Source organism: Neofelis nebulosa, chromosome 4, assembly GCF_028018385.1.
Source record: "Neofelis nebulosa isolate mNeoNeb1 chromosome 4, mNeoNeb1.pri, whole genome shotgun sequence".
In the NCBI taxonomy this organism is placed as follows: domain Eukaryota; kingdom Metazoa; phylum Chordata; class Mammalia; order Carnivora; family Felidae; genus Neofelis; species Neofelis nebulosa.
In genome coordinates, this window is record NC_080785.1 from 93,524,863 (window position 1) to 93,541,717 (window position 16,855).

Here is a 16,855-nt window from a genome sequence, read left to right on the forward strand (position 1 = left end):
AAAGAGGCCTGGGCATCAAAACCATTTCTATTCTCTGTGTTTTTTATATGATATGTTGGAGAATTAACTACATTTCTAAAATCGACGATTTTTCCTCTTTGCTGCTTTGAAAAGAGCAGGTAATTCTACCAAGCACTAAGACTGAAAACTCATTTTCACATCTCTTCCCATGGTTTGCTTGTATATTTGCAGAATTTGGATTGCCGTAAAAGAGGACGTAACATCTTAGAGCCAGCTTTTCTCATTCGATCAATAAAATATCCGAAGCCCAGAGTGCCTGTCCCCCCTCCTCCAGGTCACAAACAGGACGTTGCATCAGAGGTGGGATTAACATCCAGACTCTCAGCTCCCCCCAGCACTCTGAACCATGCCTCACTGCCTCTGTGAATTCACGTTACAAAGAAGCAAGAGCCATGCCCAGGCAATGGGGTTTAGCTTTAGTTGATGTGTACACAAAGCAAAAGGCATTTACCTTTTTTCATTTTTCTGGAAAAATCTAAACATGATGGAAGGCTTTACGTGGCAGATGGAGAGACAACAAAGCAAAGATGAATTTGGTTGGCATAAACAATGATTCGGGTCGGTACACCTACAACCTCTGTGAAATCCGATGGTTAAAGGAGTTAACCAGGTAAAACAAAACATAATTTTTTAAGCACATGGTGGACAGGTATATTCAAATGCTTACAAAAGGTGGGAAGAAGCTACATTATGAACAATAAAAGCTTTACAAATGACATTAGCCTTTCAACAATACATTATTTCAATAGTTTATTTTTGTTAAGATAGGGATATTTTCTCAGTAAATTCAAATAGTTAATTTTATAACAGTGAATGGATAAGCTAGAGCTAGAAAAGTTAACACCCAGCACTACCTTTAAATTTCAGGTGGAAAAGTGGTTGATTGGAACTTCTCCTCTCTTTATGAGCCAAACAGTGTTGAAAGAAACAAATTTTGAATAGAACTGTGTATCTGGTTCTTTCATATTTCAAATGTGAAAGTCCTCTGATAGAGAAATTCCACGTTTCTGCACCTGTTTTGATGTCATTACAGTCAAAGGCAACATTTGGATCCTAGAATGCAGCTGGTCAAAACATCAGTGATGGAAATTTAAGAAATCGGCTTTTCCACTAACAGAAAACCAGTCATCAAACAAATTCAACATGATTATGGTGACTAAAGCAAAAACATCACGTGTAGTGGTGTCACAGCTCTTGCTTGGCACATATATTAATAAATTTTCAAATATCAAACAATATAACACCAAGATCTACTAAAACCAACTAGCACAGAAAGATTCCTAAAGCACTGTTAATTATGAACATCATAAAAACCGAATCCCATATGAATTCTGTAACCAAGCACACCCTCTGTGCTGCACAAGCCGGTCCGAGCACGTCTTTCTTCAGGAATTCTCCGGCATCTCAAAGCAAACTCGGGCCGAAGCCCCCAATTCCTTACTGAATTCACTGCATCTTCTGAACAGGCCCTCACTTAGGGAGATGGATACGCACACACTTCTCACAGTTTTGAAAAAAATGGAAGGCCTTCGTACATGTCAGTTTTTAGTTTTATCCAATCGTTAATTTTCTGCAGAGTTGTTTTTTCTTGACTTAGTATTTTTGCAAGTTTTTTCATTTTTTCTTCGTTTCTTTCGATGTACTTCAACCCTTCCAGCTGCAGCTGATTGAGCTTTTCATTTCGGCTTTCGTCTAGAGGTATGTTTTCGCACATGACAGGATTAAATCTAAAATAGGTGTCAGGAGGTAACAGACCATCAAGCATCACATGGACTTCTGTTAAAACAAAGAGAGAACAGGGTAGATGAGAAAACTGACTTACTCTGCAATGATCTAATTTTATCCTTATTTAAAATTATCTTCTTTTGAGGCAAATTACAAAGCCTTACTTATTTCATCACTCCAGCCCATTAGAAGTAGGTTTAAGGAATCCATAATAATGAGTCTAAGGAAATTCATCTCCCAAGATACTTCTTCCTGTAATTCTGCTACTTGCTCCTTTACGCTCTTGTCGCTGTTTTCGGTCATACTGTTAGCCACCTCTGAAATGCCTTTCCAACTTGTTTTGTTTTTAATGTTTATTTATTTTGTGTGAGAGAGAGAGAGAGAGAGAGAGAGAGAGGGAGGGAGGGAGGGAGGGAGGGAGGGGCAGAGAGAGAGGAGAGAGAGAATCCCAAGCAGGCTCCACACTGTCAGCACAGAGCCAAAAGCGAGGCTCCATTTCACAAACCTTGAGATCATAACCCGGGCCGATATGAAGAGTCAGATGCTTCACTGACTGAGCCACCCAGGTGCCCCTCTTTTTGTTTTTAATTTTGGGTATCATCTTTATGGAGGTATAATCTATCTACGATAAAATTCACCAGTTTTAAGTATATAATTTGAGAAGTTCTGACAAATGTATACCTTTGTGTAATCACAACAATCAGGACATAAAACATTTCTATCACCCCAAAAAGTCCTTAATGCCTTTTTTAATAGTTCCTCCTCTCCTTACTCTTTGGCTTTTCTAGAATTTCATACAAATAGAATCAGAAATACATAGTTCTGTGTCTAGCTTCTTTTACATAGCAACACACTTTGGAAATTCATCCCTGTCATAGTATGTATGTATCGATAGTTCCTTCCTTTTCACTGGTGAGTAGAATTCCATTGCACAGATATACATCACAGTTTGTTCTTTCCAGTTCTGGTTCTCTCCGGTTTTTAGCCAGTTGGAACAATCCTACAGTAAGAATTTACATGTAAGTCTTCTTCTGGATATATGATTCCATCTCTCTTGAGGGAATACTCTGGGATGAAATTGCTCGATCATATGGGAAAAGTGTGTTTATCTTTTTAATTGAAGCACAGGAGACAATGTTACATGTTTACCTTTTTAAGAACTGCAAACCGTTTTCCAAATGGCCACAGCATTTTGCATTCCAACCATTAATACATCAGAGTTCCCACTGTTCACATCTGCCAAAACTTGGTATTGTCAGCCTTAATTTTAGCCATTCTAGAGAATGTGTGGTGGTATTTTGTGGTTTTACTTTTCATTTCTCTAATGACTAATGATATAAAGTCTTTTATGTACTTTTTAGTCATCTGCGTATGTTCTTCAATAAAGTGTTCAAATATTTTCTGAATGTTTTCTTTTATACGTTATATTTATATATGTATATATATAATTCTCTATACAGTTTAGATCTGTTTATGTATTTGGTTCTGATAATGGATCAGATACATGTTTTGCTAGTATTTTATTTCAGTCTACAGACTATCTTTTCATTTTACTAAGACTGTCTTCTGAAGAGCAAAATCTGTAATTTGATAAAGTCTATTTTTTTTTTTTGGTTCATGTTTTTTGTGTCCTATCTAAACAATCTTTACCTAAACTAATGTCATTTAGATTTTCTCCAGGGTATTCTTCTAGAAGTTTTATAGTTTTAACTTTTATATTGAAATCTATGATCCATTTCAGATTAATTTTTGTATATGGTGTGAAGGGTCAAGGTTCACCTTTTTGACTACAGCTACCTAACTGTCCCTATACTATTGGTTAAAAAGACCATCCTTTCCCCATTTAGTTACCTTATTAAAAATCTTTTGAGCTTACATGTATGGATCAATTTCTGTACTATTATGTACCATTCATTGATCTAAAGGTCTAACCTTATGCAAATACACAGTCCTTTGCTTACTGGAGTTTTATGGTCTTGAGATCAGAGAGCAGAAGTCCTCCAACTTTGTTCTTTTTCAAAATTGTTTTGGCTCTTCTAAGTCCTTTGCACACCCATATAAATTTTATGGTCATCTTGTTAAATCTCCACCCCAGAAAAAGGCTGTCTGCGTTCTCATAGCAATTGCATGGTGTCTATAGATCCATTTGTGGTGTGCCACTGAAACAACACTGAGATTTTCCAATTCATGAATACGGTATATCTACTGCTTTACTCAGTATTTCTTTAATTTCTTCCAGTAATATAGTTTTTAGTGTTCAGGTCTTGCACATTATTTGCTAAATAATTCCTTCAGCGTTTAATATTCTCATGCTATTATAAATGACGTCTATCTTTGTATATATTTAATTTCAACTTCCAGTTGTGAGTATGCAGAAATATAATTGTTTTTTACTGACCTTGTGTTCTCCAACTTGTTGATTCTAGGAGCTTTTTAATAGACTCCTTGGGATTGTCAACATAGACCATGGTGTTATCTATAAATATTTACTTCACATCTAATCTATCTGCTTTTTATATCCTTTTATTGCGTTGTAATACTGGAAAGGACCTCCAGGACAATGCCAACTGGAAGTGATGAGAGACATCTTACTCTGCTCCTGATCTTAAATAGAAAGTATTCAGTCTTTCACCATTAAATATAATGCTAGCTCTAGGTTTCTTGGGTTTTTTTTTTTTTCATTCTTTATAAATGTCCTTTGTCAGGCTGAGGAAGTTTCCTTCCGTTCCTAATTTACTATGAGTTTTTATCATGAATGGATGTCAAATTTTGTCAGAGTCTTTTCCACATCTATTGAAACTACCACAAATTTTTCATGTTTTAGTCTATTAATATGGTAAATTATATTGATGTTTTTAAATGTTAAACCAACTCTGTATTCTTGGGATGAATCCTACTTGGTTATGCTGTATTCTCCTTTTTACGTATTTCTGAATTCAATTTGTTAGAATATTTTAAGAATTTCAGCATGAGGAAACTAATCAGGAATTGGTATTTTTATGTACTTTACATTTTTTTTTTTTTTTTTGCCTGGTTTTGGAGTCAGGGTAATGCTGGCCTTATAGAATGAGTTGGGAAGTATTTACCCTTCTTCTATTTCTTGCAAGTGTTTTTGCAGAATTGCTATTCATCTTGTCAGCTGCATCTTTTTCACTTCAGATAGTGTATTTTTCATCTCTAGAAGTTTGATTTGGGTCCCTTTTGTATCATTCATTACTCTCCTTATCATGTTCAAGTCTTCCTCCAGTGCACTATACATGTAAAGCCTGCTTTTAATAGCTACTGTAATGTCCCTGTCTGCTAATTGCCTATCTATCATCTGATTCATATCTAGGTCTGTTCTCATTGATTGGATTTGCTCTTCTTGGTAAAGAGTGTCTTTTCTTGGTTCATTGTATGCCTGGTAATTTTTTATTGGATACCAAACACTGTGAATTTTTGGTTTTTTTCTGTACTGGAATTTATTGTATTCCTTTAACAGTGTTTGATTTTATTCTAACAATGGATGCTGTTAACTGGATTCAGTTTGATCTTTTTGAGGATTACTTTCAAGCAGTGTTAGAGTGGATCCAGAGCAGCCCTCAGTCTAGAACTAATCTGATGCCACTACAGAAACAACGCTCTTCTGAGAACCCCACTGCATGATCTCCTGTAACACAAGTTCCTTCTATTCTATTGATAAAAATCTGAGCTACTCTGGGTCCTATGTGAGCTCCAAGAACTGTTCTAACCTTCCTGGTGGTTCTTCCCCTGCCTTGGGTAGTTTCCTCACAGGTATGCACCGATCAGTACTCAAGGGGACTCCCCTATATGTCTGGAGCACTCTCTCTGTGAAGCTTCCTCCTGTTATATTTTGCCCCAAAATTCTAGTTTCCTTGGCCTCCATGAACTATAGTTCTGTATCCTGTTCTGCTTTTTCAGGTTCACCCCTCACTGTGCTGTAATCTAGAAATGCTTTTTAGGTAGCAAGCCGCACAACTGCAAAAATTACTTCATTTATTTTCCTTCTCTCAGGGATCACTGACCCATGACACCTCTAGAAGTTTGATTTGGGTCCCTTTTGTATCATTCATTTCAGACATCTAATGTCGGTTTGGTTCAGTCTGCTAATGGTTTAAGGTGAGAGGAAATGTATGGTTTCTATTATTTTATCATGGCCAGCAGTGGAAGTCTTAACCCTCTTTTAAAATGTCTAAACCCTATTCTGTTATTAAGACCTGTATCAAGTCTAATTCACTTCTTTTTAAAAAAATTTGTTTAAATGTTTTATTTTTGAGAGAGGGCGAGTGGGGCAGGGGCCGACACAGAATCTGAAGCAGGTTCCAGGCTCTGAGCTGTCAGCACTGAGCCCAATACAGGGCCCAAACTCGTAAACCCTGAGATCATGACCTGAGCCGAAGTCGGACACTTAACTGACTGAGCCACCCAGGCGACCCTAGTCTAATTTACTTATTGTAAAATCTCCACAATAACCTATTTTAGTTTTCTTATTCCCCTTCTTAATTCATAGTTTTAATCATTTACAACTATTCACCATTTATTAATTGATAATACATTAGACTGAACTAAATGGAATTGCATTTTTTTTAAACCTGGAAATATTTTTATTAATAAATGTTTCACATACTTCTATAATACCTTGTTTTTCTTTTCTTTTTACCATTTTGTTTATTTTAATTTACATCCAAGTTAGTTAGCATATGGTGCAACAATGATTTCAGGAGTAGATTCCTTAGTGCCCCTCACCCATTTAGCCCATCCCCCCTCCCACAACCTCTCCAGTAACCCTCTGTTTGTTCTCCATATTTAAGAGTCTCTAATGTTTTGTCCCCCTCCCCATTTTAATACTATTTTTGCTTCCCTTCCCTTATGTTCATCTGTTTTGTATCTTAAGTGCTCATATGAGTGAAGTCATATGATATTTGTCTTTCTCTAATTTCGCTTAGCATAATACCCTCTAGTTCCATCCACGTAGTTGCAAATGGTAAGATTTCATTCTTTTTGATTGCCAAGTAATACTCCATTGTATATATAAACCACATTTTCTTTATCCAATCATCCATCGATGGACATTTGGGCTCTTTCCATACTTTGGCTATTGTTGATAGTGCTGCTATAATATAAACATGGGGGCGCATGTGTCCCTTCGAAATAGCACACCTGTATCCCTTGGATAAATGCCTAGTAGTGAATTGCTGGGTCGTAGGGTAGTTCTATTGTTAATTTTCTGAGGAACCTCCATACTGTTTCCAGAGTGGCTGCACCAGTTTGCATTCCCAGAAACTGCAGTTTTTATAGTTCAAGAACCATCTAGTACCAGCAATTACATACGTTTCACTCAATTTTTTCATTAACTAGAGTGTAAGTACACTAGAGTGGAAGCAGCATTACTTGTTTCTTGAAAATTCCAATTAGTCCATCACATGGTTTGCACCAGATACACAAATATTTTGAGACTGGCTGATTAGGGCTTCTTTTTCTCAGCAGATTATACAATCACAATATTGTATAGACCTAGATATATGCTTCTTGATAAGAATGGTGGTAATTTCAGAGTCTGATGAAAAATAGTAAGAAATTTTCTTTTACTATTTTTAAATCACAGATCAAGCACCATTCTGTTTTAACTTCTCACTTGCATGTCCATAAAAATATGCCACACGTATCGTATCGCAGAAGCAGTGTCATGCCATCCTTAAGAAAGTTGTTTTATGCCACCGCAGGCACTTATTTCAATGCAAACATTCGGAAGTTTAGTATTCCGGGTGTAAGTCAAATGCATTTGTGCTGTGATCGAATACAGTAAAAATGTAATGGGGGAAAAAAAAAAGAGAGAAAAGAGTATTTTATTGATTTGATGACAAAATTTCAGATAGTGAAAAATCCAGTATATAAGCTTCTCTTGGGTTGTCATTAATAGATAAAAGTCCTTAGTGGGGAGTTTAAGATCCTCATGTAGGCTAATGACTTGACGATATGGAAAGAATGAGATTCAGAAGCAAGGTGCTGTTAAATGGTGACAATTCTTTTTAAGAACTGAATAACGGATTTATAAAAGACTTAAAATAAAATAGTAAAATAAGAAGATCTACATCTCAAGGCCAAAACTGGACACTCAACATATACTCATTGACTGCCTACTATGTGGTGGGCACTGCAGTCAACATAGTCAACTGGAGAAGTTTCCACCTTGTATTCTTGCAGGATAGAGAGACTATAAGCAACCACACAAGCAAATATGTAATCCATATCCACACAATGAGAGAATGCTCTAGGTTGGAAAAAGAGAGAGAGAGAAGGAAGCAGGGTAAGGAGGTTAGAATGACATGGTGAGGGGGTGGAAAGGAATCAGGAACAGTCTCTCCGAGGAAGTGACATCTGAGCAGAGACCTGAATGAAACAGGGAAGTGAATCAAGAATAAATGTGGGAGAAGACCTCACAGAGAGAGCACAGCAACTGTAGAGGTCCCGAGGCAAGAGACTTCCTAGCGAGTCTGAGGACAGCAAGAACTAAAGTGTGGCTGGACGACTTGACAGAGGGGGGCCATGCGAGGAGAGGGGGAGGGACGCAGCTCTTAAAGGACCTGGTATATTTCACTGATTGAGGCTTTGTGATTTTGGTCTAAGTGTGATGGGAAGCCTAGAGGGTTCGGAGCAGGCTAAAGACAGGATTTAATTCACATTTTAAGAGTCTCCAACCAAACCTTTGTGCTAATCCTGCTTCAGATACTTCTCCAACTGTACCCAGGCAAAGGTAACACACCAGGGCCCAGGTGAAGAACAGTCTCTCTTCTGGGGTCACTGAGAAGAAATGAGTGAGGAGAAATGGAAACATAAGATTTGCTCCCCTACATTCGTGAGCCTCCTGTGTAGACACAACACACTCTTTTGTAGTCGGCAGCGGCATATGCTACCCAAAAGTGAACTTGAGACGTTACGGTGCTTTAAGGTGGCAAACAGACTAACCTTCTGTATCCGTAGCACTGTTGATAACGTTCGACAGCTTGGTTTTCAAGCTCGTGTATGTCACAGAGTTTCTCACATCACTCTCGTACCGCCCGGTGCCCAGAGACACGATGCACTCCAAGGGCACGTCCGGCCAAAGACATTTACACTCGTGCATGGCGAGCGCTGAGGGGTTATTCAGAAGCAAGCCTCCGTCCTGCAAAACAGGAGTCAAGAAAATATAGTGCAGAACTCTGAAAAGTGAAATTCCATTTTACAAACATGAAAACAAAGCTGTATTTTAAACAGTTTGAAATTTACTCACAAGGAGAGTAGTGAACGAAACAAATTATTTAAAAACAAGAAGTTCCCTTAAAGTATTTATTTTGTATACCACAGCTTCAAAAAAGACAATGGGAAAATTCACTGGCCTTATTACACTTTCCTTCCTATTATGAAAGTTTTTTAACTTCTTCCTTGATCACTTTGCATATTTTTCTCAAAACTCCTAAAACGAACAGAATTACCTTTTAAAGATATTATCCTTGTTCAGTGGTCACTATAGAGTCTACATAAAAACTAACAAAAAAATTGCGGTTCTATCAAACGATTAAAACTAGCTTTTTGTTCATAAGTCAAATAGAAACAAATTAATTCAACTAATTTCACTGCAACTCTGTGAACAATACAATTTCAAAGTATCACATTCATTAACACATATATCATCTAAACAAAGTAGGCAAACCTTGTAATGCTAAGCATTTATCAATTATAACTATTATTTTGAAGAATTCAGAAGGATTAAACATGCCAAAAAAATACTGTAAAACTGTAGAATAAAAGTATATAGACAGCCTTGCATCACTGGGATAAACCTCTCTTGGTATTAGTGTATCCCTTCAATCCTGAAAAACTAGAAACTGTTGGAAAAGTTACTCCTTCTAATACGCCCATATCGCCCTCTCTGTAACTGTCTCCCATTAATTCCAGATAGTGCCACACAGATTTGGTCAGCTTCTAAGCCTACAGTCCAGTCATTCATTAATTACTTGAAGGTTTTTGATAACCCACATCCCCTTGCCTTTGTGCCTTTGGACATGCTATCTCACTCAGAACACTCTTTCTCCAGCCCCCTTCTTAGCTCAACTAACTCCCATTTACTCTTCAAAACATGGGCCAAGAGTAATTGATCCAGCAAGAACCTAAGTGAAATAATCCTAACATGTTGAGCTGAAAACAGTCCGTCTCTACTGGAAGATAAGAGATTGCCGAATTCTGTACTAGTACACTGAAAAAGAATTTTGAAAAAAATAGGTTTTCCTCAAGAATAGGAAGAGGAGATACAAGCTTAAATTGGCATATCCTAAGGCAGTACACATGTGAAATACAGGCACTGAGATTACAGTGACACAAATATTACGGGATAAAGATCTATAAAGAAGTAATATTTTTCCTTAAGACCTGTATTTTCAGAATTCTTTTTCGTTTTTATTTTATTTTTTTAATGTTTTATTTATTCTTGAGAGAGAGAGCGTGAGAGAGAGAGCAGGGGAGGGGCAGACAGAGAGGGAGATGCAGCTTTCAAAGCAGGCTCTAGGCTCTGAGCTGTTAGCACAGAGCCCAACGCAGGGCTCGAACCCAAGGACCGTGAGACCATGACCTGAGCCAAAGTCGGAGCCCCTCAAAATTCTTTTTTAGTGTACTACAGCAAAATTATGGCAAACTAGGATCTTGGGCAAATGAGCCACTTTGCATGGCTAAGTTTTCCTTAGGACAGAGTGTGTGTACAGGGGTGTGCATTTAATAAAAACCCTTTCTGCAATAAGCCATATGCTTTTCAAAAAAGAATATAATGATGATGTTTTAATTTTCTCTTGATGATTCAGAATTGTGTGGGAAAACACAGATCAGAAATATTGCTGCTTCTAATTCCAATCTCAGCTTAGCTTCCACTTCCTAGCTCTGTGGCAGAGGCATCACGACTTTTAAAAATAAGATGTGACTTGATAATTTCTAAAATTTTAGGATTAGGTACTACACTGAGTGTAAAGGCTCAATGGCAACTTATTTTAGTACCGGCCCTAGAACTTCAAGAAGTGTTTGCCGACAGCTTTCCCCCAGTAATCTGCAAGTTTCTGACAAAGGTAAAAAGCAGTACATGCGGCGATCCAAGCTCCAGTGAGGTAGTGATTTGACTGTCTTTTTACAAAACTGGGGACTCAAAGGATCAAGGCCCCATTAAAAACATGCAGCATTTTGCCTTGGTAACGAAGTGACCAGTGTCACTAAAATTTCTCACGGACCACGAAAGAGAATCGCACCTTACCTTTTTGTGAATTTATGTTCCGTTATCTTAGGGGGAGGGGGAGGATTTATTTCATAGATCACAGATAATGACAACTCTTCATTATTTTAAGCGTTACCAAAACAACTTTTCAAAAACACATATCTCAAGTAACACCCTGCGTCGGTGAGATTACACTAGAAGGCAGCAGCACAGAAATGTCCCAGAGGTAACTGGCTCTTTAGTTATGGAACAGCCGATCTGACCCTAACAGTCCTTTATTACGGCCCACATCATTCATCCCCAGGGTGTGGCCTCAGGATTCCTCTGGGGTAACAGGCATACACGGGATTCGCAGAAAAACCGTTGGGTCACGCGTTTTCACTGCTCGTTTTGGTCTCCATTTCAGGATGGGTTGTTTGCTGCCACTTCTGATCTGATCTCTACCTCCCCCCCAAGGCGCTCATCTCCATCACTCTCTAGCATCATCTCTTCAAAAGAATGTGTTTTAGGTATCCATACGTGTTGACTTTCATGAGAAAAGGCTATTCTTTCGAAAGACATCTCCAGTCAACAGGGGCCCGTTTATTCGCAGGCCCACCACACTTCAGCTCTTTGGCTGTTTTCAGAAAGTCCCTTTGTGGCTGATAGAGGCTCGAGTTTCGACTGTCGCTGAAAGCTACAGACTGCAGAAAGCTGGCCTGTGGACGGCCTCAGGTCTGGGACACAAAAAAGGGGGAGACTGGGTTCTGTCATTTGTCACCCGACTGGCAGGAGGTGTCCTAAGGAGGGGGAAGCTTCCCTCCCTTGTCTAGACTAAGGAAGAGGGACATGTGTGACTGAAGCACACACGCCAGCATCGTGCTTACCTTTATTACAGATCCCACAGGCCTAATTTTCAGCATGCGTGTTAGGAAAACAGTTAAGTCATTCCGAAACCCGAAACAGCATGGCAGAGAGAGAATACACACAAACGATTAAGAATCTTAAACGGATCAAAGTGCCAGTTAAGACCAGGAGAAGTAAACCTTCTGTGCCACCAAGTAGGCTGCCTCAGTTCATCCAGCAGAAACTCGGATGTCTGTCTATGCCACGCCAGGCCGAAAGGCGTGCCAGCCTCGAGTGTGCCGAGCCTGAAGCAGGTGAACCGACACTGTGTCTGCTGGAAATGATCACCGCAGAGGGTGGGATGGTTTTTAAGGTTTTTAGAGCTACTAGGCTCACTTTCCTCAGACCCGATAGGGGCTAAATTCACCTGTTATTCTAAACTCCAGTGTCTTTGCACCATTCAACATTGCCACTCAAGTCCCTGAGCCTGCTTGCCACGGACACAGTCTTTCACTCCTCCCGGACGTCTCCCGCTGTGCTGTACAGAACTGCTCCACAGTTGAAACCGCCAAGGTCATCTCACCTTCTTCTGAAAGTGCGCTCTTTAACAGAAATGTGGCTCTTCCCCAATACTGTTTCCCAGGTAGCTGTTGATTCTTTCATATCTCCCATACTTTAGTGGTTAGGAGGACGGTGTCCTATTTATTCTTTAGTGTTCCTTCTAGACCATTATTAGTCTCAATCCACTTGGAAAATTCATGTGCTTTAACGGTTCTGCTATTCCCCCCAGCCACCACCACTGTTGTCACCTGTCACCTCCCCATTCAACAAACTGGTGAGCACCTGGCTCACAGGCTTCCTTACTATCCCATGTAGGAAGGGGTAGAAATTCTTTATCACACCCCACGTGACTTCACAACTTTCTAACACCCTAGACTCTCAGATGCTCAATCCTCTTATCTTCCAAATCCATTCTTCCATCTACTCTCCAAGGTCACACATTAGCTCTTGCTATCAAGATAGATGGAATCATACGGTATTCAGTGTTTTGAGTCTGGCTTCTTTCACCTAGAATAATGCTTCTGAGATCCATCTATGTCACTGCACATGTCCGTAATGCATTCCTTTTTATTGCTGAGTTGTATTTAATTATTTGGATGTATCATAGTTTATCATTCACCAGTTGAAAGGAACTATTTTTAAATTTAGCTATCTTTAGGGTGCCTGGGTGGCTCGGTCAGTTGAGCATCTGACTCTTGATTTTGGCTCAAGTCATCGATCCCAGGGTCGTGGGATCAAACCCCATATGAGGCTCTGTGCTGAGTGTAGAGCCTGCTTAAGATTCTCTTTCTCCCTCTGTCCCTCTCCACTGCTCACGCTCTCTCCCTCTCTAAAAGAATTTTTAAAAATTAGCTATCTTTATACATCTGTTGACAGTTTTACATCGGCCGTTTGTACTGTTTAACTTTGTGAAAACCTACTAGGATTCCTTGAATGTAGGTAGCAATAATTATTTCGTAAAGGCTTCTCAAATATAAATTTTAGTATTTTCAACTTTTTCCTTTGTTTTCAATTAATAGGACATTAGAACAATACCTATCACATAACAGAGACATTTCAGAACAGAACGTTTCACTTCTAATTCAGCAAGAAAGTTACCTCTTTTAAAACTTTTGTTTTAAATTCTGGTTATACTCTCTGTAACTTCTAATCATCTCAGTATTTTAGATGGAATACTTCACTATTATAAAAGCCCATAAAGAAGGGTCAGAAAAGACAGAAAGGGGAGAAAAGATAAGAAGGGGCAAGCAAGGTGTAGCAAAAATTGATAACAAAACCACTCCCAAATTAAAGAGTTACCAGGTTTCTAATGGTTTTAATAGTCATGCTTTAAATTCCCATTCCTTTACCTTTACCTATTTTCCATCAAATACGTGCAGAAGTTAAGATTTTTGTGTTCACTCTAGTCCATGGAGAGGCACACCGTCCCTTGAGCTCTGTTATACTTAGCCCACTCCTGTCAAATGCCTCTTCTATCAGGAAGTCATCAGGCTAATGTTACGACCGTGGTATTTCCTTTAACCTTTCCATTCATTTAAGTATTCATATTTACAGTTATTTATTTATTGTGTATTTGCCAGGCCCACTGCTAGATGCTCACATAAAAAAGACTTAAAAAATGAACTGATTGCAGGGCGCCTGGGTGGCTCAGTTGGTTAAGCCTCCGACTTCAGCTCAAGTCATGATCTCAGCTCAGAGCCTGGAGCCTGCTTTAGATTCCGTGACTCCCTCTCTCTGCCCCTTCCCCACTCATGCGCGCGCACGCGCACACGCGCACGCTCTCTCTCTAAAATAAATATTAAAAAAAAATGAACTGATTGAATAATTTGCTACTTATCTCTCAGAGATACACACAGGATTGTGTTTTAATAGCAGTACATCATACATGCACTTAACAGCCTAAAATTTAAATACTTTTGATTGATTTTAATGTACATTTAATCATTTCAAATCATACGGAATCCCATCCAGGAAATGACCATTGCACAATGTGAATGTCTCCTAATCATCTCATCTCAGCTTATTCTTTTTTGAGTTAAAAAAAACTTTGTTTCTTATTATGGTAAAATTCACCAAACTTAAAATTGGTCCTTTTAAGCATTTTTAAGGTTACAATTCAGTGGCATTAATTACATTCAGAATGTTTTACAGCCATCGCCACTGTCTATTTCCAAAATGTGTTTATCACCCTCAAGAGAAACTCTAAAAGCATTAAGCTCTCCTTATTTCCCTCCCAATCCCGTTTCTATCCTGCCCTACTCATTCTTTCTCTCTCAACTGCAGTGGAAACGTCTTTGTAAAGCCAGTCCTGATAGAATAACCCACTTCTTACCCCTGTACATATTTTCATTATTGAATTTATCCTGTTATTATTTTCCTGTGCTTATATTCCCCTCGCTTGAGCTATTCGAGGGTAGGACCCAGGAAACGCAAGCAATAAACTGGCACTTATTAAAACCTTTAGGGTCTTCAAGGTTAACACAGTTTCTGGCACTGAGCAAGCAGTCACTACATTTTTTACCAGTTATACTGAAAATTAATAGTTGTGGCCTGGCGCAGGCACAATCTGCCAGGTGCCAGGCCGGTTCTTTCTGCTGAAGACACTATTTACCTGGAACATTTACATGAAATATTACAATCCCCTTTAGGTTAATGTATTCTGAGTTCTGGACATAACCTTTCACAATGTAAATTAGGCGTAAAACAGATAACATATGAAAATCTGTCATGAAAACCTTTAGTGCAAATGAATTTATCAGGGTCTTTCTCCAAAGGCAGAGAATTAATGATTCAATTCTGGAGGTGGAGATGGGAAAAGGTAAGAGAGAAGGGACATGCATATGTCCAAACTCATCAAACTGTACACATCAAATATGTTCACTTTGGGGTATATCAATTGTATACCAATAAAAGTTAAAAAGAGAGAGAAGGGATAATTTTATGTAAAACGCACTATTTCAAGATAGATATGATGCTACTTGGGCAGGGGGGAGAGAAATAATAGATTAGAAAACTACTCAAAAAGAATTCCTCTCACTATAATTTTCTAAGACATGTAATAAACCTTGTAAATATTACCATATTCTTTTCTTTATAGGAAAAGGCAAATGTAATCCATACATCTACCTACTCGCACCTCTTAATTATAGCACTGTTTTCAATAACTACTCAAACAGAATGTTAGTCTATAATTTATACTCTATGTGGTTCCAAAAGGATATGAAGTAACTTACATTAAAACATATGTCAGACATGACAGTTAAAAGAGATTTTAAAAATGAGTCTGGAAATAACTCAATTATTCAAAGAGCTCAGGATAAGAGCAGTGTAATAAGTAAGCACCATATTTTAGTTTTAAACTTCGTAACAAGTTCTGAAGGGTTGGAAAGGAACTTCACTTGAACGTTTTCTTTGTTTAAACGATCAAGATCATTCACATCTTAGAATGTTCTAATCAATCTTTCACGGTGTCCTTTCAGTAGAAAAATATCCCATTTCTTCCTCATGTTTGGAAGAGAATAAGAAAAATATTCTTAACAATAGGGCTTGCTTAGAATCCAGATTTCATTTAAATATGATTAGATGTGCAAATCTTCCTGAGTCAAGTCACTGATTTACATCCAAGTATATTCTCTGTACACGTGATTACATGCTTTACATAAATTTTGTACAATAAGTTATTTTAATCTGTAGCTCAACCTAAATTCAAAGATTATGGTCATCAATATAAAAATGGCTAAGCATGAAAAGAAATATCACTAGTCTAAATGAAATGGAAAGAGAACCACTTGGATTACTTTGGTTTGTTATAATGTATTCTCCAGGACTGAATTAAACTTTAGAGCTACTTCCTCTCAGATGAAAAAAATAAAAAGAAAATGAGATAACTTCTTTGGAAGTCTGGGAACACATGGTCCTGAAATGCAGTAACTTATCATTTGAGACTTCTACTAATATTTGGCATAACTGCGATTTTGTAGCATGACAATCATCTTAAAGTTATGTTATAAACCTTAAGTACTATGTTTTGAATACATGGTCTAAATTTATCTCCGTTTGTGACATGGTAAGAAGAAGAATATGCAGAAATCATTGTTAGAACAGCAAGGTACATATTAAAGTAAGAATTTTATTTTGACCAATAAGTCTTGAAACCAATGTCAGAAGGACTCTCCAGCTAGCACTTTCTGCCCTGAGTAGGTGGAAGAAAGAAGAAAGGCGAGCAGGGGAAGTGCCTTACATAATTCAACAATGACTGATTTGACAAAGTAAGAAACAGTCTGAAGTGGCTCCAAAGACAAAAGGAATCCTATGTTAAATTCGTGACTACAAAGATTGTGACACTACTTCTAGAAAGACAGGAGAAAATGGGATAGTTGACCATAACATTTTAAAATATGTGTAAGGTACTATAAAAACATAAGAGAAAATAAAACTGATAAAAGTATTTGTTATTATAACATTGACACGTGTAAACTGAAATTATATAGT

The 16,855-nt window shown here is 38.1% G+C and overlaps 1 protein-coding gene across 3 annotated transcripts in view; it reads right to left on the reverse strand.

The window, feature by feature from the left end:
- Positions 1-417: 417 nt before the first annotated feature.
- PNPLA8 (patatin like phospholipase domain containing 8) overlaps positions 418-16,855 on the reverse strand; it is a 44,741-nt gene continuing 28,303 nt past the window's right edge. For 2 of the 3 annotated variants that reach the window (XM_058725418.1, XM_058725416.1), the window contains exons 9-10: positions 8,713-8,908; positions 418-1,797 (exon numbers count right to left, since the gene is read on the reverse strand). In XM_058725418.1, coding sequence (XP_058581401.1) covers positions 1,523-1,797; positions 8,713-8,908 — 471 coding nt within the window. In that variant the 3' untranslated portion in view covers positions 418-1,522. Of the gene's footprint in view, positions 1,798-6,878; positions 7,534-8,712; positions 8,909-16,855 lie in introns of those variants that run through there. The other variant, XM_058725417.1, reaches the window with a different exon arrangement.